General features: G+C 41.9%; 1 protein-coding gene across 2 annotated transcripts in view; it reads left to right on the plus strand.

Moving 5' to 3' along the window:
- Positions 1-822: 822 nt before the first annotated feature.
- Positions 823-27,752, plus strand: part of zgc:158766 (uncharacterized protein LOC100009641 homolog) — a 36,774-nt gene continuing 9,844 nt past the window's right edge. The window contains exons 1-16 of one of the 2 annotated variants that reach the window (XM_036129107.1): positions 823-1,133; positions 6,313-6,510; positions 7,439-8,687; positions 16,272-16,475; positions 18,872-18,995; positions 19,344-19,437; positions 19,962-20,048; positions 20,260-20,376; positions 20,673-20,771; positions 22,296-22,438; positions 22,514-22,652; positions 22,741-22,863; positions 24,885-25,037; positions 25,288-26,159; positions 26,249-26,498; positions 27,578-27,667. In XM_036129107.1, coding sequence (XP_035985000.1) covers positions 1,065-1,133; positions 6,313-6,510; positions 7,439-8,687; positions 16,272-16,475; positions 18,872-18,995; positions 19,344-19,437; positions 19,962-20,048; positions 20,260-20,376; positions 20,673-20,771; positions 22,296-22,438; positions 22,514-22,652; positions 22,741-22,863; positions 24,885-25,037; positions 25,288-26,159; positions 26,249-26,498; positions 27,578-27,667 — 4,011 coding nt within the window. In that variant the 5' untranslated portion in view covers positions 823-1,064. The remainder of the gene's footprint in view (positions 1,134-6,312; positions 6,511-7,438; positions 8,688-16,271; positions 16,476-18,871; positions 18,996-19,343; positions 19,438-19,961; positions 20,049-20,259; positions 20,377-20,672; positions 20,772-22,295; positions 22,439-22,513; positions 22,653-22,740; positions 22,864-24,884; positions 25,038-25,287; positions 26,160-26,248; positions 26,499-27,577; positions 27,668-27,752) is intronic. The other variant, XM_036129108.1, reaches the window with a different exon arrangement.

The raw sequence follows: 27,752 nt of genomic DNA on the forward strand, positions 1-27,752 counted from the left end.
CGGGTTTAGAGTGACTGTAGCTAGTGACAGTGGGTCTTCTTGTCTCTCTCTGGCCATTGTGTTGTCTGCTGCTGACTATTTCTCTAAATATAAACCAACTTAATTACCTTTCCTCACTACTGTCTCTGTTTAGGCAGGCTGTCTTAATGTGATCTTCGCATTTTCACTGCACAAGGATTTCCTGTGTTTAGGAAGAAATGCGAAGCGGCCACTCTTTCCCTTTTGCAGGGTCCGTGCCGGCCCCATCCAGGTTTCTGAGTCCGTGCCTTTTTAATTATGTCGCTCATCAGATATAAAGGTAAAGGAATGTTATGTCTAATTGAAATTCAGATATTCGAATCTTCTCGCCGGCCAAGCGACTGTGCATTTCACTGTGACAATATTTAAAGGGAATGCTATTATATGGAGTGACCTGAGCCTCTGCTCCTGTGCTGATGTCTTCCTTTCTTTTTCTTTTTTGAAAAGCAGCAGAATAAGCTGAAACCCTGCTCCATTTGTATTGTGGCGACAAAGGGAGCCCATTGAGGCAAGAGGGTTAATGGGGAGCTGCCGGTTGGAGGCAGGGGTGCCGAGGGTTGTATGTGTGGGGGAGTTTAGAAAAGAGCTGGTCAGAGTCTGATGCACACTCATTGTTTGAGTGTTGGGGGCCTGAAAGCAACAGGTTGGGTAAAAGTGTGTGTGTGTTTTTTTTTTTTTTTACGAATGATGGGCTGCAGGTTGCTGCATCTGTCCAGCCGGAGGAGGCTTCAGTAGCCGAGCAGGAGCGGCAGCGGTAGCAACAGGGCGGGGGAAGTTGTTTTGGGAGAAGAAGGGAGGGTGAGTGACGAGGGAATCCAGCTCTCTGCCTCTCTCACGCTCTGGAGTTTAGTCAGTCTGCTCCAGCTGCCGACTGCACGGCACGCAGCGAGAGAGACTGAAAGTGGCAGACTGGGGTGTGTGTGTGGAAGAAATGGACCTGAACCTTGACCCGTTCATATCATGAGAGTGGAGGATAAGTTTTGCATCTTGGAGTTGATGACATTTGTTTTTTTCATCGATGTTTTGGATTTTCTTCTCGTGCCTAAATGCTGTCACAGGGCAAAATGCACTCCAGGGCGAAGTCTCGCAGCTGTGATAACTACCTGAGTATTAAGGTATGAGCTTAAATAGTCTTTTTTTTATTATAGTGATCATTTTTGGGGGGGGGGGGGTTGTTTTTGTTCTTTTTTTCTGTATCAGACGCAAACATAGCTTTTTTGGCAACGTTGAACACCTACAGCCTTTGCGTGTGATTGTAAACATTCCACAGATGGATGTTTTTGATGTGGCAGTGCACCAGCAGCTAATATTTTGACTGCCTGGTCTGCAGTCAAAACATACCTTGGTTCAGAAATGCAATATTTAAACCAGAAGGGAGGACGACAGCGTTTCTGATTTAGATTTACTTTACTATTCAACATACATAAATATTCCTTTCATTTGACCCTATTTCTGGTTAACAGAGGATTTAAACATGTGTTTTGTTCCTTCGTTGAGGCTTGTTTTACCCCCGTGAATCAAAGGGAAGTCGCTCAGTCCCAAATTCGCCTCCTCTCTCGGATGTTGGTCTTTTATCAGCCTCTCAATTGTTTTTGGAGTGCGCACTTTCTATATTTACCCCGCAAAGGTATCGGCGGAGCTTCCGAGCCGCCTTTGTCTCTGCTGTCACCGCTCATCACAGCTCGGATCGGTCAAAGGCAACTCTTTTCATATTCGGTCCTCTTTGTTTGAAATTGTGTTCTACAGAAGCATTAAAGAAAACTTTAAGAACGTGTGTTTTCACTGTTATAGTTGCGTTTTTAGCGTCAGTGGGGTCTGTGGGCTCAGTGTTGGGACTACATCCTGTCAGCGCTGTTTACATCCTGTTGGAAAAAGCCATTAGATCCAAGCTGAAGACATAAGTCAAGTTTTTCTGATAAGTGCCGTGGGAAATTGTTTTGGTAAAAGTACCCTGATTAAGTTACTTCAGTCTAAAGTTTAAGTGCTTTGACTTTGACTTTGTTTTATGTTGAAACCACACTCTTCAATGGGATTTAATTGAGATTTTATGTGATCAGAAAACACAAACTTGTGTACAACTGTGAGGTGGACGAAAAACAACAAATGCCGTTTCATTTTTCTTACAAAGAGAAATGTAAAAACTGTAAAGCGTGATCCCACAGCATGATGCTGCCACCACTGTATTTTCAGGGGCATAAAAAACATTTGCAGAGCTACAATCTCTGCAGAGATAACATAACTTCAAACTTTTTCTTACTGCATCTCTCCTCCTGACCATCCCTCATGAGATTAGATTTCCACTGGTGCAGATCAAAAGCTGAATCGAGCTGCTCGATGCGGGGGTCTAACCTCGTTTCTTTGTTGGCACCCTGGCACCTGGCAGAGCGGGGCATGTCTGAGCAGCCTGCCGCCTTTCATTCACTCTGCTGCCTTTAAGGGCTGCTATAGCAGGTTGGTTAGTGAGCAGCCTGTATGGGGGCTTCAGGGCACTCCTGTTTCACTCCCCTAGTGACTTCATGCTCCACTGGAGTCCTGGTAGGCAACGTCTTTTGTGTTCGTGACCCACTAAATGTGTCGGTGACCACCTCGTGTTCTGTCTCTATGACTCTCTCCTGTGTCTCTCACTTTTAGCAGTTTCACCAATGCACTTCCTTTGTTCACTCCTTTTTTTCTGGATTCTTCTTTGCTTTTAAAGAGAGTATGCTACTACTAAGTTTCTTCGATTTAAACATAACAAGGAAGCCTTAGGTCCCATTTTTCCTTCAGGTTTTCTCTTGCCTTCTGCACGCTCTGTGTGTTCACCTTGCTAACAGCTGTTTTTGCCCACCGCTCAGACAGAACCGTCCCACCTGGAACTCAAACCCAACAATTACCGCCTCGGCCCTCCATCATGTAGCCAGCCGGTTTACAAAGACCTGGCATCAAAAAGGGTGGGACTTCCCACTTTGCTCCCATCCTGGCTAAAGCTCCAAAGCCAGACACACACACACACACATATACAGACACACACACACACACACACACACACACACACACACACACACACACACACACACACACACACACACACACACACACACACACACGCACAACTGCATTCCTCTGTGGCTAGGAGCAAAAGGGAAGTCCAGCTTCGGTGGTTAAGCCTAGTCGTCCTGCTGAGATATGCAGATGTGGTTGTATTTTTTTTTTCTTTGCTGCAGATAGGTGATGCTCATCCAGTTCAAACACCTAAGATTTCTCATAAACCCTGAAATGTATTATCTACAGAGGGATGAGAAAATGGGGATTCATCAACACTGTGCGCTGCAGCCCTAAAGTTTTGTTGCATATTGTCACAACTCCATTGCACTGAGAGCCACTCCTGCATGATGAGCTGTCTCTGAACTGCCACTGAACTCAAATTTCTTCCCTGTTAAGTAATTGTTCTTCAAAAACCTGCTTCTTTCACTAACACGTTTTTTTTTCATGCCTTTGAAACCTGAAGACAAACTCGCCAGTCAGTCCTAGCAAGGGCTTTCCTCCCATTGTTAGCTCTCCTCTAATAAAATGCTGCCTTATTCTTCTCCCCTTGGGCGCAACAGTGACTAATGCCCAGAGAAATGTTTGTCTCACCAAAGTGAGCTGACTGCTAATGGAAGTGGGCGTTTTTGTTCCTGAGCACCAATACTGTACAGCACATGCCACTTAGGGAGGAGGAGAGCACAATGAGCGCCTTGTTGCAGGCTCATAGCTCGTCTCCAAATGAGCTGAATTGTACTCGCTCTCCTCTAATTGATGATGCCGAGCTGCTCAGATGAACCGGACAGATCCTACAAAGGGGTGAAGCATAGGCTGTCCGACTGGTTGAAACTCGAAGGGGTGTCTCTTGATTTCTGGATGGCATTTTACGAATGTTTATTGTCATGTAAATGGGGCTAAACAAAGTAGCATAAAAAGCCATAAGCCCTGCGCTCTTGACCGCGCTACACGGTTGTTATAGCGCCCGACTTTCCCTGCCGTTCGGCCGTATATCTGGATGCTTATCGCTGCAGACAGATGTCTCTATTCCACTGTTGTGTTCCACTCAGGAAGGACAGATAGTGTGGCGATGTTTGGCCTTGGCTGTGACTAATCAGAGGAAGGGCACAGCCTGAACCGTGAGAGCAACCCAACACTGCAGGTCAACCTCATCCAGGACCCCGGTGTTCTCCGATGTCCTGTCTCACCGTCAGACGCGTAGTAGCTAACAGCGCCGGGCCGTTTTCTGCTCTGTCGGCGGCGGATGGTGGTTGGGGAGGTCACGCATGGGTCAGGTACTGATGTGTGATGACCCTGTTGTTAATAGAGAATTACAATCCTGTCTAAAACAGCAGACGGGTCTGGACTTTCCAGTTTGGGTGTTTGTGTATGATGGCGGTGATGTCATTACGACCAGGTGTTTCCCGTCACTGGGATGCTCTCACTTCCTGACAGTTCGGCTAATCCTTTACAAAGAATCATGTGCCTACAGCTAAACGATTAGTTTTATATATATATATTTATATATATATATATATATATATATATATATATATATATATATATATATATATATATATATATATATATATATATGCACTTAGTAGATATTATGTTGTGCAAAACTTGTTTTTTTATCTTTATTCACTACCTGGTAACCATTTTTAGTTAACTGGACTAGCTATAGAGAGGGTAAACTAATAATTTCAGGTTAGGCCATATCAAAGCCTGAATTATTTTCTCACAAAGTCGTTCTATTGTTGATTTGGATATTTTGGACTCCCGGTATTTTTTAAAAAAAGTTACCTTCTTCTTCATCTTCCGATTTCTTGCACACCCCTTCAGGTGTTGGATCAAAACAAAACAATTCTCAATTTCCCTCCAACTACACAGAAAAAGACCCAGTTCCGTCCCAAGAACCTCAAATCGTGGTCCTGCCACCAATGTGTTTTACTGTGGGTGTGGTGCTGTGATGTGGATTGCTGTTTTAGTGCTAAACATATATATATATATATATATATATATATATATATATATATATATATATATATATATATATATATTAGATTTATGGCTCAAGAGTTAGTTTGGTTTCATCAGACTGTAACACATTTCCCCACAAGGTTTTGGTAGATTTTAGCCAGGAACACGTGTTTCTTTAGAGGAAAAGCCTTTAGAGATCTTGCAGCCCAAGGCAACTGTGGCTCAATGGGTAGAACAGTTGACTTACGCTCAGAAGATTCCCCCTGTCACATTTTAATGTGCCCCTGGGCAAGGCACTTAACGCCAAGTAGTGTGTTGGTGTATAAATGTGTGAGCGTTAGAGAGTGCAATAGGTTGAATGTAGCCATTGTGTAAAGCGCTTTGAGTGGGCAGTATGACTTGAAAAGCGCTACATAAGTTCAGTCCATTTACTCCTTAGCTTTGCTATTTGAAGAATACACCAGATTGTCGTCAAACATAGAACACAATCTTTGTATCTTTTAATCCTTTCCTTTTCTTACGTGTCCTGTCTGTCAGTGCAGCACTGAGAATTGCTTTCTTACTACCAAAGAGAGCCCAACAGATTTACTTTCACTTGTGAAGCATTACTGCTTCCATAGAGCTTGATATCTGTGCAAAAGAAGACTTTATTAAACACTTTAATATTGGATGTTATTTTGGGATTATTTCAAATTCAATAGACACGGTAATGGAAAGGTAAAAGAGAAAGAAAGGAAAAGGGTAAAGCAAAATGTTAAAAGGGAGAAAAGGAGAAAAAAATAAAGCAGAGGAGAAAGAAAGTACAATACAACATCCTTGGAGTTTGCTTCTACACCTGCAGAGAAAGATATAAAAAAAGCTGCAAAACCATCAGAAAAAGTATCACAGGTACAAACAACCAACGTCTATATGTAAAATGTAATTTATCTGCAAAAGGTTTTTGATAAAGCATGCTAATGTGGAAATGCTAGAAAAAGAAAAAAAAAAACACCTGGGAGCGCAGAACTGTATATCAGGTTAATCAGATCCACTATAATCGATGGCGAGTGTGAACTCAACAAGAGCTGAAACTAAATCAAGAGTGGTTGAACAAAGCATAAGTTTCAGGGTGTGGACATTGTTATTGTTTTTCAGTCGTATTGCTTTGGATATCCGTCTCAACAAAGGTGGAAAAAGTACTGAGAAAATGTATCTTGATCTCGATTTCATGACATGACAAAAATGTCTTATTCTAACAGTGGTCTTAACAGAGACCTTCTGTATATTCTTCGTAACATGTTTTTCTGAGCCGTGCTTCCTGTTCTTCCTCAGGACGCGGAGTCTTTGGACAACTGCATCCAGAGCACCTTGTCTGCGCTGTACCGTCCCTTCAACACCACCGCCTCCACCGTGCTGTGGCAGCTCTTCAGCGTGGTGGAGAGGCAGTACCGCGGAGACGGCCTCCGCTGCCTCATTGACTTCTTGCTTCCTGCCAAGAGGATCCTGCAGATCGTCCAAAAGGAGAGCTGCGTGAGTGCTTCACTGGACACGGTTAATCTGAGGAATCTAAGAGTGTCTCCTTGTGTCTTTCTTTTTTTTTTTTTTTTCAAGATTCTTTTGCGGATCATAATGTAGGTAGAGATTTACTGCAGGATTGATGAACTCAGATTTCGCCTCACCGTTGTGTTGAGTATGAAACTTGAGAGAAGACACAAGGAAGCACAAAAGCTTCTTTAAATACAGTTGAGGGTGAAAAGTTTTGTTGGATAGTGAAAGCGACACTAAGAAAGAGTTGATTAATGACCTTAAAAGAAATATAACTTTTTTTTTCTAGAGACACAAAGCAAAAGGGGGTACACAATCAAATTCAATATTTCTTTTTCTTTGACTGCTACTGAGCTAGGACTCTTCAGACCAAAGTACTGAAACTTTATTCCTCTGTATTCAACCCTCTGCTGATTACACTGTGACGATAGCCACAGAGCAATAGTTTCACATAAGCCGGGCCCCTGAGAACACCTCACTGTGCATGAGAGTCTTTGTACTGCAGGCAATATGAGAGGTTTCAGGGGGAGATCACCTCTTCAGCCTTTCCCTTGGTTTTCATAAGGAGTGAAAGAAGCCAACCCTTGAGCGCTGAATCTTTGGGTCTGTTTTTTTTTTTTTTCTTTTCTTCTTTTAATGCCCTCACAGCAAAGATTTGTGTTGCGGTGGCTGCGAAACCAGGCCTGAGCAGACAGGTTTTTTTTTTGTCTTAAGCTGAATGATCGCTGAGAGTGATTCATCCGGAGCGTACCGTAAAAAGCGTCCCGATTCTCCATTACAGCCAAACATGTGTTTGAACAGATTTTGCGAGTGTCAATTGAAGTGAGCGCCAGCATTAGGAGACATGAAGCATGACTGCTAATAACACATTTCAGTGAACTTGAAATTAATTGGCTTCTCTGCGTTCTCTCAGGTAAAGTTCAGAGGCCTGTTGTTCTATCACGAGGGGTGGCCTCTCTGCATTCACGAGAAAGTCGTCCTGCAACTTGCGCCGCTGCACAAGGTCCGACTGAAGCAGGGAGACTTCTACTTACAGGTAGTTCCTCTGGGGCGCAAGGCCGCGAAGCTGGTGATAAAATGCCTGTCTGCCAGCGGGCAGGCCATCGCCGAGATCCCCGTTCCAGAGAGCATGTATGGCAGCGTCTTCACGGCTGAGTTCCTGCAGAATGTGACACGGGATCGGAACCTGCACCCGCTACAGAACTGCCTGCTCACCACCGGGACGGCCGTGTACAAGACGCCGTGGAAGAACGTGGTCCGCCCGCTGTTTGTCAGCAGCACGGCGGAGGCCATCATGCAAGCTCACTGCGGCGGCAGCAGAGGCAGCTTCCGGGGCCACCTCAGCACCTGCAGCACCAGCGGCTCCACGGGGACTCTGGACAGCCACCGCAGCTCCAGGGAGTCCCTGGTCTCTCTGGGAGCGGACTCCATCTTTTCCGAGCCCACCTCCCCAAAGACGAACCGCTCGGACTCCTGCGGTGAGAACCGGAGCGCTTGTAGGGACAAACCCGCAACGCCGATCATTAAAATAGAAGGACGCGTAGAGGAGTGCGGTAAAGACATCGGAGATGAGGACGCCAGCGAAAGAAAAAGAGAGTCAGGGTCTAGTAGGCTCTCCTTCGACGCGGACCTCGGCAACGCAGACTTTCGACGCCGCCCGAGAGACTCCGTTGGGTCCAACGGAAGCAGCAGGCGACGTTTCAGGGAATCCTACATGGAGGCCCTGCAGAACCCAATGGCCCTCGGGTCCAGCTCCGAATCCATTTTGGAGGAAAGCCCTGAACACAACGCCGGCTCGAGAGAGCGAGCCGTCACACCGGGGAGCAGCCCCGACACCCGCACCTCACCCAGAGAACATTTGACCTGGAAGTTCGGCAGCCGGAGCTGGCTGGGCAGTGATGAGTCCAGACCCAACACGCCTCTGTTTTACCTGCAGAAGGGGCTACGCAGTGCCGAGAGGCGGGCGGACCGGCGCTCCAAGTCGCTGGAGAGGACTAACAAGACAGGCCAGGTTAAAGGCCACCGAGAGCGGTCCTCCTCTGGAGGCTCAACGGGCGGCTCTCCCAAAAAACTGATGAACGGTTACGCGCGTCGCTTTGGGAAGCTGGACGTGGAGGCTGTGCTCCCAGGAAACGAGAGGAGAAGCAGCAAAGAGGACTCAGGTAATGCCCTGCAGTACTAACCGTCATACTCATACACTCCCAGTATAAAACATTACATTTATCAACTTTATTTACCATATTTATTGGTATTCACAGCAAGTGGGGGATCAGTTTGCGTAACGTTATATTGTCAAACTTCCACCTGTAAAGTAGGCTTCTAACTTAATAACTGTGAAGTCTAGCTGAACAAACTAAATTTCAATGTATTTAATTGATTTTTCAATGCGGTAGACTGACACAAGGAGGCACAAAAGCTTCTTTAAAATCAAAATAAATATAAACATAAAAAGGAAAATTAATCTTCAACAGAGCTGCACAATATATTGCTATTCAGCCGCAGTGGCAAAGGACTGCAATATTTGGTGGGCTTTATTATTTCAGGTTCCATGCATTCAGACTCTGCTTGCCTTTAATGCTTACGGCACTTTGGATGGATTGTTGTTGTTTTTGCTTACATTTATAGGTCTTAATGACCTATAAATAAGATGCTTAAGCAAAATGGTGAAGATATTCAGTATTAATAATGCAGTTTCATGTTTTTCTAATATCGTGGAGTTCTAATTGACCAATTTGTTTTCAAATGAAATGAAACTTGTATTCTAATTCACACCCATTTTTTTTATCTGTAAAATAATGTAATGATTTTGAAGAATTCTTGTTTGTTTCTTGTTTGAGTCCAAGTGGTGTGAATACTTTTGCCAGGCACAGGGTAAAATATAACCTACAGACGAGAAAACGTACTAAAGCTGGTCTTGTTTAGCCGTTTAGTTAAACCGGCTGAAAAACACAACACCTGCTGCGCTCCGAGCCCTGTTAACGCAAGCAACCTGTTCAGGCTGAAGGTGTTTTTTCCTGAAAGCAATTGGAAAAAACGACGAGGTAAACATTAAAGCAGAACACTTAAAAACCCACCAACAAATTCATTTTACCACAAGTTTAAAACATACCGTACTAGTAATCATGGTGGGCGACCTGTTCCTTCTCTGGCATGTTGTTGCACTTTATCCTGAGCTATGCTCACGTACACCTTGCTTTTATTTTAAATCCTTCTGTTCTCAAATGTCCATTAATACCTGACAAGAAAATTGCCCGAGGATTACTAAAACCCTCTTCGCTCTGCTAAAAAACGTCACGTAGCTATTTCCCAAATCTGTGTAATCGTTTTCAGTTAGGAAAACTCTGCATCTGTGACCCAAACAAAGGGATTCTACCTCTCTTTTCCTGACTCTAATGCCTCCTTGACAAGTTTTGCTTTCTCTTACACCATTTAGATCATGATGACTTATCACTCATCAAATAATGCCCTCTGAGCTTGTGCAAACCTCAAACTAATAGCAGGGTGTACGGTAATGCCCTGCGGCAGGGCCGGTTGCAACACTTCACCCGATGGCTGGTTCTGGAGTGGGAGTACAGCCTACATCTGGGGCCCTAATGCTCTCATTAATGAGGGATTGCTTTTTTTTTTCAAAAGTTCACGTTCTGTGTTCTTTGGCATGATCAGGGACGCAGGTATGACCCTACCCTGGAAAACAAAACAAAACTTTTGAGCTCAAACCTGTGTTTTCTTTCCTGCCGTTGGTCTGTTTTGTTTTCTGTTGGCCTGCCATGGGTGGCATAGAAAAACAGAGATATGACGGTACCACCTCGGAAATCACGCTGTTTTTAAATGGCCCGGGGTCTTCCGTGAATTGTGAATGTGCACCGACAAATTGAGTGAGTTCTGCTAAATCCCTGAACGCGACCAAGAATATCGCTGAGAGAGACGTTATCCATTATAAAGGATAAATGTCGATCTCCTGAAACACCCCTTGTACAGCTCGTCACTCCTGCATTCGCGGCGTTGCCTCAGAGGGGATCGTATTTCAGCTTTTCCACAGTCGATTTTCTCACAGTGCTGATTCAAAGCCAACAAAGGATTCTGTAAACCCCGTAAACTGACCATAGGGACCTCTGCATCCCACAATGAGATGACGCTGCAATGCTGTTCGGGTTGCTGGGGGATGCGCTGATCCCGGATAGTTTCCCTCTTTTTACAAAAGTTCCCTTTGTGAACCAAACAGCCACTGGGGATCTACCCAAAAGAAAAATCTTTGAAACCATCGAGCTCTTGAACAATCAAGAAACATGAAACGTTACCTGCACTGACTTTTACTTGTTTTTACAAAAAAAAAAAAAAAAAAAAAAAGAATTCACATATAGACAGGAGATGTTTGCAGTGTTTAAACTCAATTTTTATTCTAAATCCAGGAGTGCGACAATTTGTGCATATTTAGTCTTAAAAACACAGGATGATACACTTGTGGCTCTGCTTTATGTTGGCCACTTCCTCTGGAAACAAAGCATTTTAGGAAACATGCGGCAAACACTGGCCTAGTCACACAGTCGCACAGGAAATGCACTAACCGTTTGAAGACAATAGAGGCTGATCAGGGAGGGTTTACTGTCACAGAGCCCATCAGGACAATACAGGAGGCCTCGGTCGGTTTAAAATGACAACACACAACAGCCGTTCATCAAATACCAGCAGGGCTACCTGCAGAGTGGGCGTAGCCCTTCGTTGCTAATGTTTGGGTGACATATGTCTGAGAAATGTAAAATATGTGTTACATTGTTTTTGTTGTTTTTTTCTAAATTGTATTCACGGCACTGTAACCATACATGGACTGGTTACTGGTAGCAAGTTATAAAAAAAACCCTACATCTTCCGACATTTTCATCATCCCGTCCAGACAGCTTAAAGTTCTTTCAATGTGATACCACAGAAAAAGCCAGTGGTTTATGATATTTATGGTTGCGCAAAAGGGGTGAAGTCATGGTGTGGGAACTTAGGAAGCCTCACCTATAATTTTTATTCAGATAAAACCTTGATAATCCTACGGTTAACAAGGGAAATTGATTTTAAAGCAGACAATTGTACGTAATATCACCTTGTAATATTTGTTTTGTTTTCCTCTGTAAAAACAGACTTTCAATAATGGACAACACACACTTGAAAACTATGTCATTTACTCCATGTTTAGCCTATAAATAAATAATTACTTAATTGTTTTAAGTAAAGTACCAGATAGATCGGCTGAATTTCAGGTCAAATAACTGAGTGAGTTAGCTGTGTTTTTGAATTCGATCCAAATAGAGTGAAAATGTGGTGTTTCTGCTTGACGTTATCCTGCGTAGACGGTGCATGACGTGTCCATGCCTAACTATAACCTATAATTAGAGAGTTGTTGAAGAGCTGTTTAATGCAGGAGATCAGGGAAACATTTTCACCCAGGGCAAAGGTTAAAAAAACATACATAATCTTGACTTTGTGTTCTAAAGTGGTTTAAATTTAACATCTGGCGTAATGAAATACAAAATAACAATAAAATAAACCCATAAATTTAACTGTAAGTTTTTTATTAAAATGACACAATAATGTAAAGGTTTGAGGGAAAACACGAGTACAACCCTAAAACCACTTGATACTGTAGGCGGAATAATTTGACACCCTAGAACTTAACAGGGCCGTGCTTTCCTTTAAATAAGACTGTTACAAAAAAAAGAGGTAAAATGTCAACTTTTTTAACATAATCATAGCAATTCTATACCTTAAAGGTACCATGACCGTGAATCACTGTATTCAATCAAAAGTATGGTAGAAAAAAAAATAATTTTAAATGTTTTCTTGCCTACTTTCTATAACAACTTGTAATGGTCTAAAAGTTGTCTTGGCATCTTAGTCTTTGATTGATGTTCTAACTTTAATTTGCACCACTTCTTATCTAATCGTCCGCTCCTGATACCATGCGTGGATTATTATCAGCCTTAATCTGTTGGCGTCAGCCCAGTGGTTCTCACCTTGAGATTGCTACTGCCTCCGATTGAGCTAGACTGTGTTGTTCTTCTACCGGTGTTGGAAATGTGCCATTTAAAATACGTGTAATACATTAGTTGTTACACGCAACTTCCCAAAACACATAAAGAAGTAAAAATCTGGGAGAAAATTGAAGGTCAAAAACACACATTAGCATAAAGATGTCTGTTTCTGTGTATATGTGGCTGAAAGGTTGCTCATATTTAAGTTACCAACACCTTCACCAAGACTTGTATGTCAAAAAGATGCATTTTCATTAGAAAGACAAATAAAGGGCCTTTCACATGATGTCAAGAACATGTATGTTGGGCTGAAATTAAAACAGACACAGAATGCAGATACTTGGGGGTAATTTATGTCCTTTAATGCACTTTTTTAAGACATTTACCTAACTTTATATGTCCCTTTGATAATTTTTTTTTTAAACCTGTGAAAGGTTGTGAACCAAAGTGACAAAAGTTGGGATTGTTCCAGCTTTTTCAGACATTGCCCAGATACGTTCAGTGAATCGCTTCAAATGATAAATGTTCTACTTTTTTCTGTAGTGAGAAAAAGAGTTAATTTGATTGTGTGTGGTTCCTTAAGAAAAATATCCAATTTAGCTTAGAATAAACAATTTCCACCATTAAGTACAGCAACCACAAACTTTCTGCCATGAGATCTATCATCTGGGTTTACCAGTGAACTAACCAAGCATCTCTTTAATTATGTCTTTGTTTAGGATTTGGCTATTTTCACAGGTTGTATGGACTAAAATATGGACTCAAGCTATTTTGGGGGGGCTAAATGTAGAAAAGGCCTAATCAGCCTGAAGTAGTTTAAGAAAGATGTTTGTGAAAATCATGAAAATGGACACCGTGTTTGGAGGGGCTTTCTTTCTGTATAGTGATTAATGGACAATATCCTCTGTCTATGTATGTACTTTTAATGCAATAGTGGTTGTTTATCTAAAGCAGACACTAGTTCTAACCCTGTTCACCGGTGCCCTGTTTAGTTTCCACAGGAATAATCTGGACTGCACTTCGCTTTCCACACGTTTCCACTCAAGGATCGGGTCAAAGTCTGCTCCAGCCACTAGCTTTTTTACGCTGTCTCTGTCAACTGTTCAAATTAGCTTCAAATTTGACTTTTAAATTAGTGATAATATTTTTCTCAGTGCCACAATTAAATCTTATGTGCTACGACAGTAGCCTCGTGAGACCATCCTGATCTCGCGAGCTTTCAAGGTTTCACTCGCAGATCAGTCTGAATACTCTCCGTTGAAGAAAATTTGGAGCCGTTCACCAAACGAACGTCCAATCAGCGTTGGCTTTGAGGCGGGTTGAGGTGTGACGCAACGAGAAGCGCGTCAGTTCAGTCTTAACAGCATGGCGGCTTCAGCCGATGAAACTAGCGTTAGCGTGGCTATCGAGCAAGTTTTATCGGAATTACAGAGTATTTCTTTGCTGAGCTAACGAGCCTTTACCTGCAGCAGCAAGAATAGCTTGGCTTGTGGTTGTGTTTTCGTCGTCGCTCTGTTACGAGCGACGATGAATCTGATTGGTTCATTTGGCCCGTCTATCACCAACATAGGCCAATCAGCTAACCAGTATTTTCGCCCCTTCCCAAAATTACTTCAACGGAAGGTTTCCAGATGGATATGCGGAGCAAATCTATCTGGCGGAGTCAGGTAACTACGACAGACCCATTAAATAAACTAGAATATTACGGAAAAGTTCCTTTTCAGTGATTTCATTAAATCAGTTCACTAATTGAGATACATTACATAGATCAACTACACACAGACTGATGGTTTCAAGCCTCTCTTTGTGTTAATTATGATCATTTACTGCGTACAGCTTACAGTACAAAAAAAGAAGACATTTAAGATTAACATATTACATCAGACCAATTAAACGTTTTTCTTATACAGAAATGTGGGTATTTTTAAAGTATGTTTAATACCTGCTTAAAGGATGTTATTTTCATAAGGTACCCTTAGTTGGATAGATGAGCCTTTCTAGTTTATTGAATATGATTGTAGTGTAGTCCAACTTTTCATAACCCATTGTCCTAAAAGCTAAGATCTTGGTTCTTACTAGTATTTTCAAAACTCTTATAGCAGGAACATCAAAAAGAGCCTCTATGAGTAATGTTCATAGCTTTTATGTCCACGAAATCTATATAGTGGAACCTGACTTACCAAATTTCTAAAGGATTGTACATATACTCCAGAAGCAAGAAAAAAGAGCCAAGTTCGTCCTGTAAATTTCATACTTCACTACTAACATGTGCAGCGTCCCGGGAAGCTCCTAACATTTCTGCTTTTCTGCATAAACCACCCCAAGTTTCATTTCCTGTCAATCACACAGCAGAGGTCTGACACCGGAGGGGAAGCTGGTGTGTCGTCTGAGGTGTTGAGAACGAGCTGAACAAAATGTTTAGAAAGGACTCGCATGAAACCACACTTAAGAATTCAGCACGTAGTTTAAAATGAGTCCGGCTAACAACGTTCAATCAACACACCAACAGTGGTGAACGTATTGTGTTAAAACAACAGAATTGTTTAACGCTATAATAAATGTATGTAATGTATCCACGTACTGTGTTCGTTTCATCGCTCGTCGACTATTATGAGTACATTTTTCTTTGCGTTGTCACGGTAACATCCATTAAGCGAGGGACCCAGGAGGGTGTTTCCCGTCTGTTTGCTGCCTTGGAGACAGGATTAAGGCTGTAACATGTTGAACCGCACGGGAATGTCAGAGCATCATTCCAGTAAACAGAGCCTCTGGGTAGACTGTGTTCAACAGGTGAAGGTACAGATATGAAGGTCTAATAACGCCAGACTCACTTGTGACTCAGAAACACCAAACATCTGGATTCCATGATGACTTAGGGTGAACTCACTAATAGATAGCATCTATTTCTCCACAAATAAGCACTCGTTTCATGGTACAAGTGGCTGTAAAAGGGAAACCTCTAATTCAGGCATGTTCAAAGTGTGGCCTCTGTTCTGATTCTGGACGGCCGTCCCAACTGCATTTCAAGAAAGATGTGGTCCAGCAGCACAGGTGGCTGATGCAGATGAAATATTTCAGTTTTTAATTAGGCAAAATTATTACAGAAAAGTTAAAATCCTACAATTGAGAATGTTAAGTACAACACAAAGTATTCATCTTTTAATAAACACACTTTTGACATTCTGTTTAACTTAATAGTAACATATATACAATGACATTTATTCACTCAAATTCAGACTTTGGTGCATTAAAATCTGCTTTGCATTAAATCAATCAAATTAGCTAATTACAGCAACAACAACAGACCCAAATACTGTTCTGTTTATTATTGCTAAGAGTTCTGTTTATTATTTTTTAACGAGTCTATTTAAATAAAAAATAATTTGCAAACTAGATGACCATCTTTTAATGCGACAAATGAGCAAAACCCCTTTTTTTTTACCTTTTGGATCTACAGTGATTTACACATTTATTTCCTACCGAAAATCTGACTAATTTACTTATTTAAAATTACCATATTTTGTAGAGCAGGTAAAAAAAATTAACATACTTTTTCTGTTTTTTTTTTTATTTTTTATATTTTGGCTCTTGGGTTCCTTTGACTTGACGATTTCGGCCCGTTTACCGAAATGTCTGGACACCCCGGCTCTAATTCTTCTCTATATCTGAACACTGGTAAACGTCTTTGAGGAATCTATGGGGCTCACTGTTTGCATTCATCCCCCACAGGTCAGCGTATCGACGGCATTGGCAACGACGTGAGACGGCACAGAACAACTGTTGAAGAACTGCACAGTCCCAGAGCTTCAAACGGGATGACCCTGAGTCCAGGTCCTGCCCAGAACTCGTCCTGCGATTATAATTCAGCCTTTCCCAAACTGCAGTCAGAAATCAACCAGGATCTGCTCACTTCAGGGGCTGTGATCTTACCAGGTAGGAGACTCTCACAGCAAATGAGCTTGTCTTGCAGGAACAACACTGTACACAAGCCAACCGGTATTTCTTTGCATTTTTCGTCATTAGTTAAACTTTCTTTTAATCTACTAAACTGTTTTGTACTTTCTGAAACAAAAAAATATTTAGATTTTAGCTACTTTTCTATTTAATTTGGTCCAATAACTGACCATTTTAGTGAAATATTTTACTAGTTAATAACTCAGGCATAAAAAAGTCCCTATGCACAGCACTTTGAATCGTCTCTTTACTGAAAAGTGCGTTATAAATAAACTTGCATTGTCTATGTTTAAGATTTAAAGCGCTGTTGTGTTGCTGGACAATAAAGCAAAGAACCAATTTCAAATCCTACTTTTAAGCACTTTTTGACTACCAGCAGTAGGAAAACATTATTCTCTCCAATTTCTTTTGTTACAGAAGAAAATATAAAATTTCAGCATCAGTAAAGTAATTCCAAAAGCATTATTGGAATGCCGGGCATGCAGTGAATGATCAATTGAAGGTGCAATCGTTGCACACAAGACCAATATTGGCCTTGTTTGTTGGTCTTGACCTCTTGTCTCACATGTGATGGACTCTGGATTTAGTTTTTCTTAAAGCCAGTCAGGACCACAGCACATCCTTTTTTCTTTTACTGCAACTGAGTGAAAAAGAAATTCCTGGCGGTATTCAAATGCGATAAACAACCTTTTCATTTTATGTTGCCATCTGTTCCCCTTATGTGCCGAAGATGAGAGGGATGAGAGAGCAAGTTCAAACACACGTTCTATTGTAGATATTTTAAACATTTCTTTTTCTGTGCAACACTCAGAGTAAAAGAGTCCTCTGCCACTATCTGCTACCTCCACTCAGTTATTGTTTAACCCCATGTTTGCACTCTTCAGAGCCGCCTTGGTTTGTCCTTTTACGTTCCTCAAGTGCTGTGTGAGGAAGCTGGATTCTTTCAAGATTTTCTCAGAAGTGACTTTCAGATACGGCTCATATGCTGTAGTTGTTTGTTTTATTTCGTTTTTTTTAAACACACCAACTGTATAATATGGCATAATGTAGCCAGAGTCCGAAGAAAAGCCTCCAGAAAGCCTGAAGAGTTATTGATTTAATAGAGAGTACAAATAAATAAGGAAAGAGGATTGAAACATGTTTTTTTTTTAAATCAGTTTGAAAAATTGATGTAAGAGTGATGTTTACATAGTAAACTTTATTTCAAAATGTGTAATATCAGTTACTTTGGTTCAAAAGTATAGGTTGTGCGTCCTCTGTTCCTTCCTCCTTTTTTTGTTCATCACTAGCTTGGTGATTTTATTGATGCTTTGCAAATGTATTTCTACTTGTCAACCTGTTAAACATTTCCTGGCGCTACAAACAAACTTCTATGGATTTCTCTGGGATTTTGTGCAAAACAAAAACAACCTAAAAGTTTTGCATACTTGTGAAGTAAAATGAAAATTATACTTACGATGAAAACTATTAATTTAAAACTTTTTCACAAGTAAAAAGTTGTAGTTGGTGGCATGTACTTCTTTTTAACCCCCTAAGGGCCAAACCTTTTCACTGGAATTACAGCTGCAAGCTTTTTGTGTTCGCTCCCTCTGTGGCTCTGGTTGTGTATGCAGGGCCATTGTCTGAAGTATCTATTGTTTTGCAGCCTCTGACAGGCTTTCTTCCAGGATTTACCATCCATCCATCTTCCTACTATTGGGTTCCATGTCCCTGCTGCTCATTCCTACAGCATGATTGTGCCACTGCTCTGTTTTACCGTAGGAAGGGTATTCTCCGGGTGATGTGCAGTATTACTTTGGCCCTATTATTTTTACTTTATTTAATAGGGCAGATGTCCCTTTAATAGCTTGTGGCACACTGTAAACATGAATTCCTTCCTTTTTTTGATTAAATCTCTCCCTTTCCAGCCTGCTATTTTAGTTGGATGGACATTTCTTGGTATGTTTGTAGTGGCCTCATACATTTTTATTTTTTTTTATTTTTAAAGATGCCCAAAACTTGGGATATACTTTTATAACCTAACCCTGCTATAAATGTCTCCACCGCTTTAGTACTGACCTGTCCGGTATGTTTCCTTTGTCTTCATGATGCTGTTTGTTCACGAATGTTCTGTAAGAGATCTCTAATAAGACCTTCACAGAACAGCTGTTTTAGATTAAATGACGTACAGGTGGACTCTTATTTAATAGTTAGTTGGCTTCTAAAGGCAATCGGATTTAATTTGGTGGTATCAGAGTAAAGGGGGGATGGATGGAAATGCGAATCACAATTGTTTTGACAACCAAATATTACCTTCATTACGCTTCACCGCTGAACGCTGGTTTGGTTTTGCTCAACCCAACAAAATACGCTGAGATGCGTTTTCTCTCTTGCAGGAAACAGAGACCGCGGGGGGAGACCAGTGCTTCAGGTGTGCACACGAGCTCAAGTGTGGGCGTGTGAGAGCCTCACAGTCAGCGACGTAACGTGTTTACTAGACTACTACCACTCAACTCTGAGGTGTGTCTCACATTCACTATTAAACACAACCAGATCGTAACGCTAACAGCTGTCATTTCACTTCTGAACAAAGTGCCGGCTCCCTTGAAGCCCCTACAGCAGCCTGCTTGTACATTTTGTCCTCAGAGGGACTGCTTAAACCTCTCTGTCATTGTAAATGTCTAAAATACCCCCCCGTTCAGCATTGCCCTGAACAGAGAACATTGTGCATGCCTTTGATGTTGGTCAAACGAACATAAAACGTCTCCCATCCCGGCACAAGATCATCGCATATTAAGGGGTTTGCTCCCTTAGAACAGAGACTGTCCATTTCTGGGTTGCCCACTAACTGTAACGCTCTGGTTTTAGGAAAGAAAGGCGTGATCATGGTCTGGCTGTTGTAATAGACAGCAGAAGACAGCCGCCTGCTCCAGCTCTGTTGTCATCTCTGTTTGAATTTCAGGTGAGCCCGCTGTGGAAAGCATGTAATTACCCTCCAACACGCCCAAAGGCGTTTATTCTCTCTGCCCTGCTAAAAATGTCTGTAATGCTACGTTTCCACACCAAAGCCACAGGACCGTCTCATTTCTCACACGTTTGTTATTGTTCTGCCTTTCTGCCTCTGACACTGTGGTTTGTGTTTTTATTGTTGTTGTTTTTTTTTGTTGATGTTTTTTTTTTTTTTTTAAGAGGCACACTGTAAAGTGCATGGTGCCGTCACCTTCAGGTCATATTTTAAAAAAAAATGTCTGACCTCAGGGCTCTCGCGCTTAGGCCTGTCTTTACTTGTCTGTTTTTAACCACCAGCTGGGAGCTGGCTGGCTGCAGCTAGAGCTAAAAGATACATATCATCATGTTATGGTTGTTTTTTTTTTGTTTGTTTTTTTCTCCATGTGATGCAAGATTGTCTTTTTCAGCTCTTATTGTGAGAAATATACAAATATGATGCATTGGAGCTTGAAACTGTGTGTCCTTGATTTTTCTCAGGCTTTAGTACCAAATGCACTTTATTCAGTTCTGTTCTTGGCGGACAAAGACGGAGCAGCCAAACTGGACAGAGATATTGCCGTACAGGTAAAAGTGACAGCTGATTGTTTTTTTAAATTAATCATACTGGTTTTTAAAAATGAGTCTATAAGAAGTCTGTTACTCTGGCATTTTTTTTTCACCACACGCTCTGATGATTGAGATTAGCGACGTGCCTGCAGGCATTCAAATCTGCTGTTCCTCTGAGGCATGCTTTTGACTCAGACCTCCTCCCCCCCCCCTCTTCTCCTTGGCACAGACTGAGACGCTTTCATCCCTGAAAGCGCTGCTGAAGCACATCGACCAAAGCCAGCTGACGCGAGACCTGGAGGGCACCTTCCTTTACGACCACAACCACTGGATCAGCTTCAGACAAGTGCGTCTGACGCAGGCACCTCCTCTGTTGCCAGGATCGTAAATACATTTGTGAACCCGGTTTTACAAGAAGCTTAATTTTTTTTATTTTTTATTGTTAGCATTATCTAGTTTTTTTAATTGCATATTAAAAAATAAAAGAAAGATTATTGTAATGCGTACGGTTCCGTATAAAGGCCCGTGAGCTTGTTGAAGCATGATCAGTTTCTTGTGTGGCAACAGTTTTGTTTTGAGTGAGTTTATGCAACAACTAATAATCCACCGCCGTCTCTTTGTTTCGTTTTCTTTTCCCTGCAGAAAATCGAAGCATTTGCCAGCAGCTGTAGCGCTGCCATCGCCTTCCTTCAGGAGTCTAGCAGAACACTGAGCGCTGCTGGAGAGCTCAAAACCTCCAAGGTGAGGTGCGAAACATCTGGGAGACCCTGAAAGAAAAAAAATATATGTGATCGATTTATCTCGACTTCAGCCTTAACCATTCAGTGTCTTGCAAATGTATTCTCACCCCTTGAACGCCTTTAAAATACGTCACGCCACAGCAGTTTAATGTATTTTATTGGGATTTTTTAAAAATATTAAAAACAACACAAATGAGTGCATAATTGTAAGGTAAAAGGAAAATGATATATGGTCACAAATTAATATTGAGTCACATATTTTTAGATTGCCCTTGAGTAAAAGTTTATTTTTTTGTAATTTAATTTTAGTATTGATCCAGCAGTTCTTTGAAGGCCTCAGAAGCTTGTTAGAGGAGACTAGTGAACAAACAGCCTCATGAAGACTAAGGAACAGAGCGGACATGACAGGAAGAAAGTGGACAAGTTTAAAGCAGAGTTAGGTTTCAACACCATATTCCTAATTTCACAGAGTACAGTTTAATCCATTATTTGAATAATATAATCTGAAAATGGCCCAGTGTATGAAAGAAAACCTTAAGATGTCCTGCCTAAACCTTTTTAGCTAACTCACAAAAGGCTATATGTGGCCAAGAACTTACATTGCACATTAACCCTGAAGACACCATCCCCACCGTGGTGGCAACTTCCTGTCTGTGGGGAGGAGGGTTTCCTTTCATAAGGACAGGGAAGCTGGTCAGACTTGAAAGTAGAGTAGTAAAGCAGTGGGAGAAAACTTCTTAGAGGTTACAAAGAAGTTGAGACTGGAGCGAAGGTTCAACTTCCAGCAGAAAAATGACCCTAAATATGGAGCCAGAGAGTCACTGTAATAAGAGATGTTTACATCAAAGCATATTTGCATGTAAGAATGTACCAGTCAAAGTCTAGACCTAAATCTGGTCAAAGAAAAAAGAGGTAGGCGACTAAAACTCTCCATGCAAGACGACTGAACTTGAAGTATTTTGTGGAAAAAAAGGGGCAATAATTTCAGCGCTGAATACCTTGAATCTGCAACTGCAGATAGGAAGGTGGTTCAACAAAATATTGATTTATAGGGGCTCAATACAAATGCACACCACACTTTTCAGATTTTTATTTTCCCAAGACATGCAACCATGTAATTTTCTTTTCATTTGACCATCATGCACCCCTTTGTGTTGGTTTATCAAATAAAATACCAAGAAAATATACAGATGTTTGTGTTTGTAATGAGACAAAATGAGGGAAATAAATCAACTATGAATGATACATGCGTGTTGTACAAATATCAAATGGATCGATGCAGTCTGATGGCTTTCTTTGTAAAAAAAAACCTTTACTTTGTAAAATGCCATGAGATGACGTGTGTTGGCGTTGGATAAATAAACTGCACTGAATTGAATCTCAACTCATGTTAGCCTACTGTGGCAACTTCAAGATAAATTGCGAACCTTCGACTGAACATAATGTGAACTTCTTATCGAACAAATCGCTTTATTTGTTATCCCCTGAGAAATGCATTCATTTGCCGCTCCGTGTGTTGAATCAGGAGGTGTCTGAGGTGTTAGAACAGCAGCGGCATCTCATGAAGAGCGTCCTAGATGACACCCGTCTGAACAGACTGCGTCTGGAAGGAGGGACTGTTCTCGCCCGCTTCAGGAAGGAGGAGGCTTGTGAGAATGAAAACTACAGGTACCGCTGGAGGACAACTAGGGACTGGTGGTGTGAAAATTCAAATTACTTACTGCGATGATTTTTTGTTTTCAGAGATGCGGTTGAGATGTTGAACGCGCTGTACAACCAAGTAGATGAAGAAGTTCATAAACTGGTGATCCTGTCCAACAAGTCTCAGAAGGAGTTGGAGAATCTGCTGGAGGTTCACACGTTTGAGGAGCAGACACAACAGGTGACTTCAGATTCTGACATTTTTCTATATACTTGCGCCTCATGTTCAAAAAAAAAATATATGATCAACAATCTGTTTTATTTCCTAGATAAAACGCTGGTTTAGCATAGAGGGAGAGAAGCAGCTTCTACCTCTGGAGTCGGTAACTCTGTCTATGAACAAAATAAAGGAGATGAGAGAGAGTTTGGAGCAGTTCCTGGAGGAGTCAGAGGTAAAGGAAAAACACTGCGTGGTTCCACTGGAATGGGGCAGTTTGCATTTTTATATAAGTGGCAGTCTTGTGGTAGACGTGAGGATTCAGTATCTTACCTACAGTTTACAGCATTTCATTTTGGAGAATAAAAAACAAACTTTCCTGTAAGTTCGCCATCAAAGCCTCTCCAGGGCTTCGCTAGAGACGGTTTTGTTTCCCACAGCTGGACGGCCTGCTTGGTGCTACGTCACATAGCCAAGAAAAATGTTTCTACAGTACAGTACATGTTTTATGCTCTATCTGTTGTGGTATGAATTGTTGTTGCAGTGCGGAAGGAAAGTGTAACTTCACAAATAATGCCATTATTTATCTCAGTACCCTTGCAGGTACTGTATCTGTACATAAGTGCGCACGTCCCTTTCTGTAAATATTTTATCGTGTCTTTTCATGGGACAGCATTGAAGATATGACACTTTGACTCAGTGTGCAGCTTGTATACCAGCTTAAATTTACTCTCCCCTCAAAATAACTCGACACGCACACGGCCAATAATCTCCAAACCAAAGCGACAAAAACCAAAGCGAGTACTACCCCTAGGTGAAAATATCTGAATTGGCACAAAAGGTGTCAATAACCTGTGTGTCCACTGTTATTTTCCAGCACTGCCTTAGTTCTCTTGGGCCTGGAGTTCACTAGACCTTCACAGGTTGCTACTGGAGTCTTCTTCCACTCCTCTATGAAGATATCACGGAGCTGCTGGGAGTCAGAGACCTCGCACTCCTCCATCTTCGGTTTGAGGAGACTCCACAGATGGTCAATAGGGTCTAGGTCTGGAGATGTGCTTGGCCTGTCCAGCGTTTTTACCCTCAGTTTCTTTAGCAAGGCAGTGGTTGTCTTGGAGGTGTGTTTGGGGTTGTAATCATGTTGGACTCCTGCCCTGTGGCCCAGTTTCTGAGGGGAGGCGATCACGCTCTGCCTTAGTACGTCACAGAACACGTTGGCATTCATGGTTGCCTCAATAAACACTTTGCTTTGTACTCCTCACCTGGTTTCCGTCACACACGTTTAACATCATCTGAACCAAATAAGTTAATCTTGGTCTCATCAGACCAGAGGACTTGGTTCCAGTAATCCGTGTCCTTAGTCTGCTTGGCTCCACCAAACTGCTTCTGAGCTTTCCTGTGAATCAACTTTAGAGGCATGGCAGCCATGCAGACCAATTTAATGCAGCCTGCGGCGTATCTCTGAGCACCGACAGGCCGACCCGCCCACTCCTTCACTTCAGCAGTGCTGGCAGCACTCAGACGTCTAGTTTCAAAAGACAACGCTTGTTAATGATACTGAACACACGCGGCTCCTTTGGTCCACCGCGGTGAGGCCTGTTCTGAGTGGAACCTGTCCTGTTAAACCTCTGTGTGGGCTTGGCCACCATGATGCTGCTCAGTTTCAGGGTGTGGGCAATCTTTTTATAGCCTCGGGCATCTTTGTCTGGACCAATAACTCTTCTTTTTACATCCTCAGTGAGTTTTTTTTTTTTGCCATGAGGAGCCACGTTGGACTTCCAGTGAATTTGAGAGAGCATAACAGCAATAACACCAAATTTAACTCGCCCGCTCCCCATTCCCACCTGAGACCTTGGTACACTAATGGGTCGCATGGCACCAGGGAGGGAAAATGGGAAAAATAGACGGTATTTGAACATTTTCACTTATGGGTGTACTCCCTTCTGTTCCCAGAGGCTTAGACATTAATGTGTGTTGAGTTATTTTTAGGGGACAGAAAATTTAAACTCTTATACAAGCTACTTTACGTTGCATCAAGGAGTCGTCCTGTGAAAAGAAAAACTCTCCTAGGTTGTTTCCCAGCCGCACTAGCCCTTAGCTTGACTCTTCCACGCGAACGTTTTCCCGATACTCCAAACTGAGGCGTACTCTGACTCCTCGTAACTTTTCAGCAAAATCACACCTGGAATTCAAACTATCTCTTGAAGGCTCTTCTGAGGCATTGCATGCTCATTAGACCTGTTTTCTTTCTGTCAGCACCAGACGAGGCTCCTGAAACAGTATCCCAAGTCCCTCCCAGACTCGGCCGTATGCAACTTTAAACAACACCTGGGGCCTGTCTTAAGCAGAGTACACGAGAGGAAGGCGAAGTTAGAAATCCTAACAAACCTCTATGAGTTCTATGACTCGGTGAGTCTCAGAATAATTTTTTAAATTCAGCCTGAAGTCAAATGATAGGTCAGTATTTATTTTCTAGACATAATGTTGAAATTGCTTACTATGAAAAAAATATTTGGCCTTGAAAGATTTCTTCTGTCACCTAAATGTTTCAGATCACCGAATGTTAATAACAGCTGTAGATAACTTTATTTAATTGGAAATGCGGTTATGAGAGGACGCTTTTGTTCTACGCGTTAAACGCCTTCTCTCCCATCTTTAGGCGGAGCAGTGGATGGAGCACTGCCAGGAATATTTCCATCAGCTGAGTCTGGACGGCTTAGATCAGAGCTTTCCGCCGTCTGTGGTGAAGGTCTTGCAGGATTACTGCACCGAGGCGTCCAAATTCTCCAAGGACAACTTCAGCACTCTCAACAACATGGTGCTCTCGCTGAAGTGCCCCCAGCAGCTGCAGCGGTGGAACACCGTGTGGCACAAATGCCAGCAGACCAAACAGCAGCTGGAAAGGACCTTATCTCGAGCTTTGTTGTCCGCCCAGAACTCCGACGCTGCCGGTACGGGGGGTTCCTCACCGGCCGCGGAGATTTGCGTGGCGCCTCCGGATCTCCCGGGAGCTAACGGATTCCTGCACTTACCCGGAGCTATCACCTCACTTACGTTCGAGGACAGCAAGAGCCTCTCTGCCGAACCTTTTTCCAGCAGCCCCTCTGGCTCCATCTCGTCTCCGTCGCACTTCGCTTTCCCCGCCGACAGAGAAGACAAGCTGGGGCAGAGCTCGTGCACTCTGGACGACACGGACAGCGACTGCACCATCGACTCGACCGTCTCCTGCCACTCGGAGCCCGTGTACTCCAAGGCCACTCGGCTTCGGAAGCACCCGATGAAGAAGATCATGAAGAAGACCATGAGCTACGAGCTGACGCCGAGAGACGGCGGCCACTCGGACGTCAGCCACATTCACGGCTACACGGGGGTCTACATCAAGGGTTTGGAGGTCACAAACAACGTGTCAGCGGAGAAGAAGCTGCTGAGGCCCGACGTGACGAGTCCTGCTTTGGGACGCAGTCGCAGCATGTCCACGCCTTCAAGGACGCACGACAGACACGGCGAAGGCGATGGCAATAAACAGAGCAGGTTAGGGCGCAAACTAGTTATATCGCTTCACGTTAGTGTAGTAAACTGCAGCTTTTGTGCTTATTTTCCACATCTTTCTGTTCCCCCAGTAAAGTCCTGCACATCATGGATGAAATGATTTCGACGGAGAGGGAGTACGTGCGCTCTCTCAGCTACATCATTGAGCACTACTTCCCTGAGATGGAGCGCCTTGACTTGCCCCAGGACCTGCGTGGCAAGCGCAGCATCATTTTCGGGAACCTGGAGAAACTGTGGGACTTCCACAGCCATTACTTCCTAAAGGAGCTGGAGGCCAGCGCTCACTCCCCGCTGAGCATCAGCAGCTGTTTCCTGCGACATGTGAGTGGAGCTCTCTCCAAGCGCCCCCAGCTGAAATAAGATCTCAAATACGGAGATTCAGTCGAGTCAGACGTTTAGTCAGATGACATAGTGAGAATATTTTATAATCTCTTTAAATATATAGAGATTTGAGGAAATAAATGTATTGAAAACTGAAACTCATTTCATACTAAAAGTGAAACCTATTTCATGCTATACTACTGTTATACAATTATCTTTTAAAAACAATTGAATCTATTAGAAATGAACAACATTTTTTTAAACAATATTGTACCAAAAATAAAAATAAACAATAAATATAAAAATTTGAATGATATATTAAAACATCTTTAGAAATTTGTAAAAAGTGTTTTATATTAATTGAATTTTTTTTTCAAGTTTACTCTTTAATTTAATGTTAATAAGTTTACCTAAAAATTAAAATCAAATTAGTTTAAAACATAATTTAATGTAAAAATGAAGAAAGTTATTATTATTATTATTATTATTATTATTATTATTATTATTATTATTATTATTATTATTATTATAGTTCAGTTTGTTGTTTTTTATATTTCTTTGTAAAAAAAATTAATGCTTTATTTTAATAGTTTAACCTTTTTAGTTTTGGATTTTACAGTTGCTTATTATTTTTTTCCTCAATTTTCTTTTCTTTTTTAAAACCCACGTTCTATTTGCATATTTCATTCATCCATTTTTCTTTTTAATACTCAATCCATTTCTCTTTCTCACGTTTCCTCATATTATTTTCAGTTTTTTGTGATTTTTTATTCATTATGCTGTTATGTTTCTTTACATTTTTTAGCTTTGATTTAATCATTGAAATTAATCTTTTTTTTATTTGGTATTTTTACAACATTTGAATTCTATTTAAAGCTCACCACTGGATTTAATGATGATAAGATGTAGTCTCTGCCTTTCGAAAGACCTTTTAAAGAAATATGTTCAATTGTTTAGCTGCATATTTCAGGTGCCTGTCAGCATCCTCTTCCTTAAGATGCTCTCAGGTGTTAGTCTTTGTGCGCGTCGACTGAACTGTCAGCATACTTTGTATTGTGACTGATTCATGTTGTGCGCAGGAGGATCAGTTTGGGATGTACGCTCTGTACAGCAAGAATAAGCCACAGTCAGACGCTCTGCTCAGCAGCCACGGCAATGAGTTCTTTAAGGTGCGTTTAAAACTGCTTTGGTTACATTCCTCATACTGTGACTGCTCCCAGGGTTGAGTTACAGGTCATGTCATCAAACCAAAAA

The sequence above is a fragment of the Fundulus heteroclitus genome, unplaced genomic scaffold (genome assembly GCF_011125445.2).
Source record: "Fundulus heteroclitus isolate FHET01 unplaced genomic scaffold, MU-UCD_Fhet_4.1 scaffold_140, whole genome shotgun sequence".
NCBI classification, from domain to species: Eukaryota; Metazoa; Chordata; class Actinopteri; order Cyprinodontiformes; family Fundulidae; genus Fundulus; species Fundulus heteroclitus.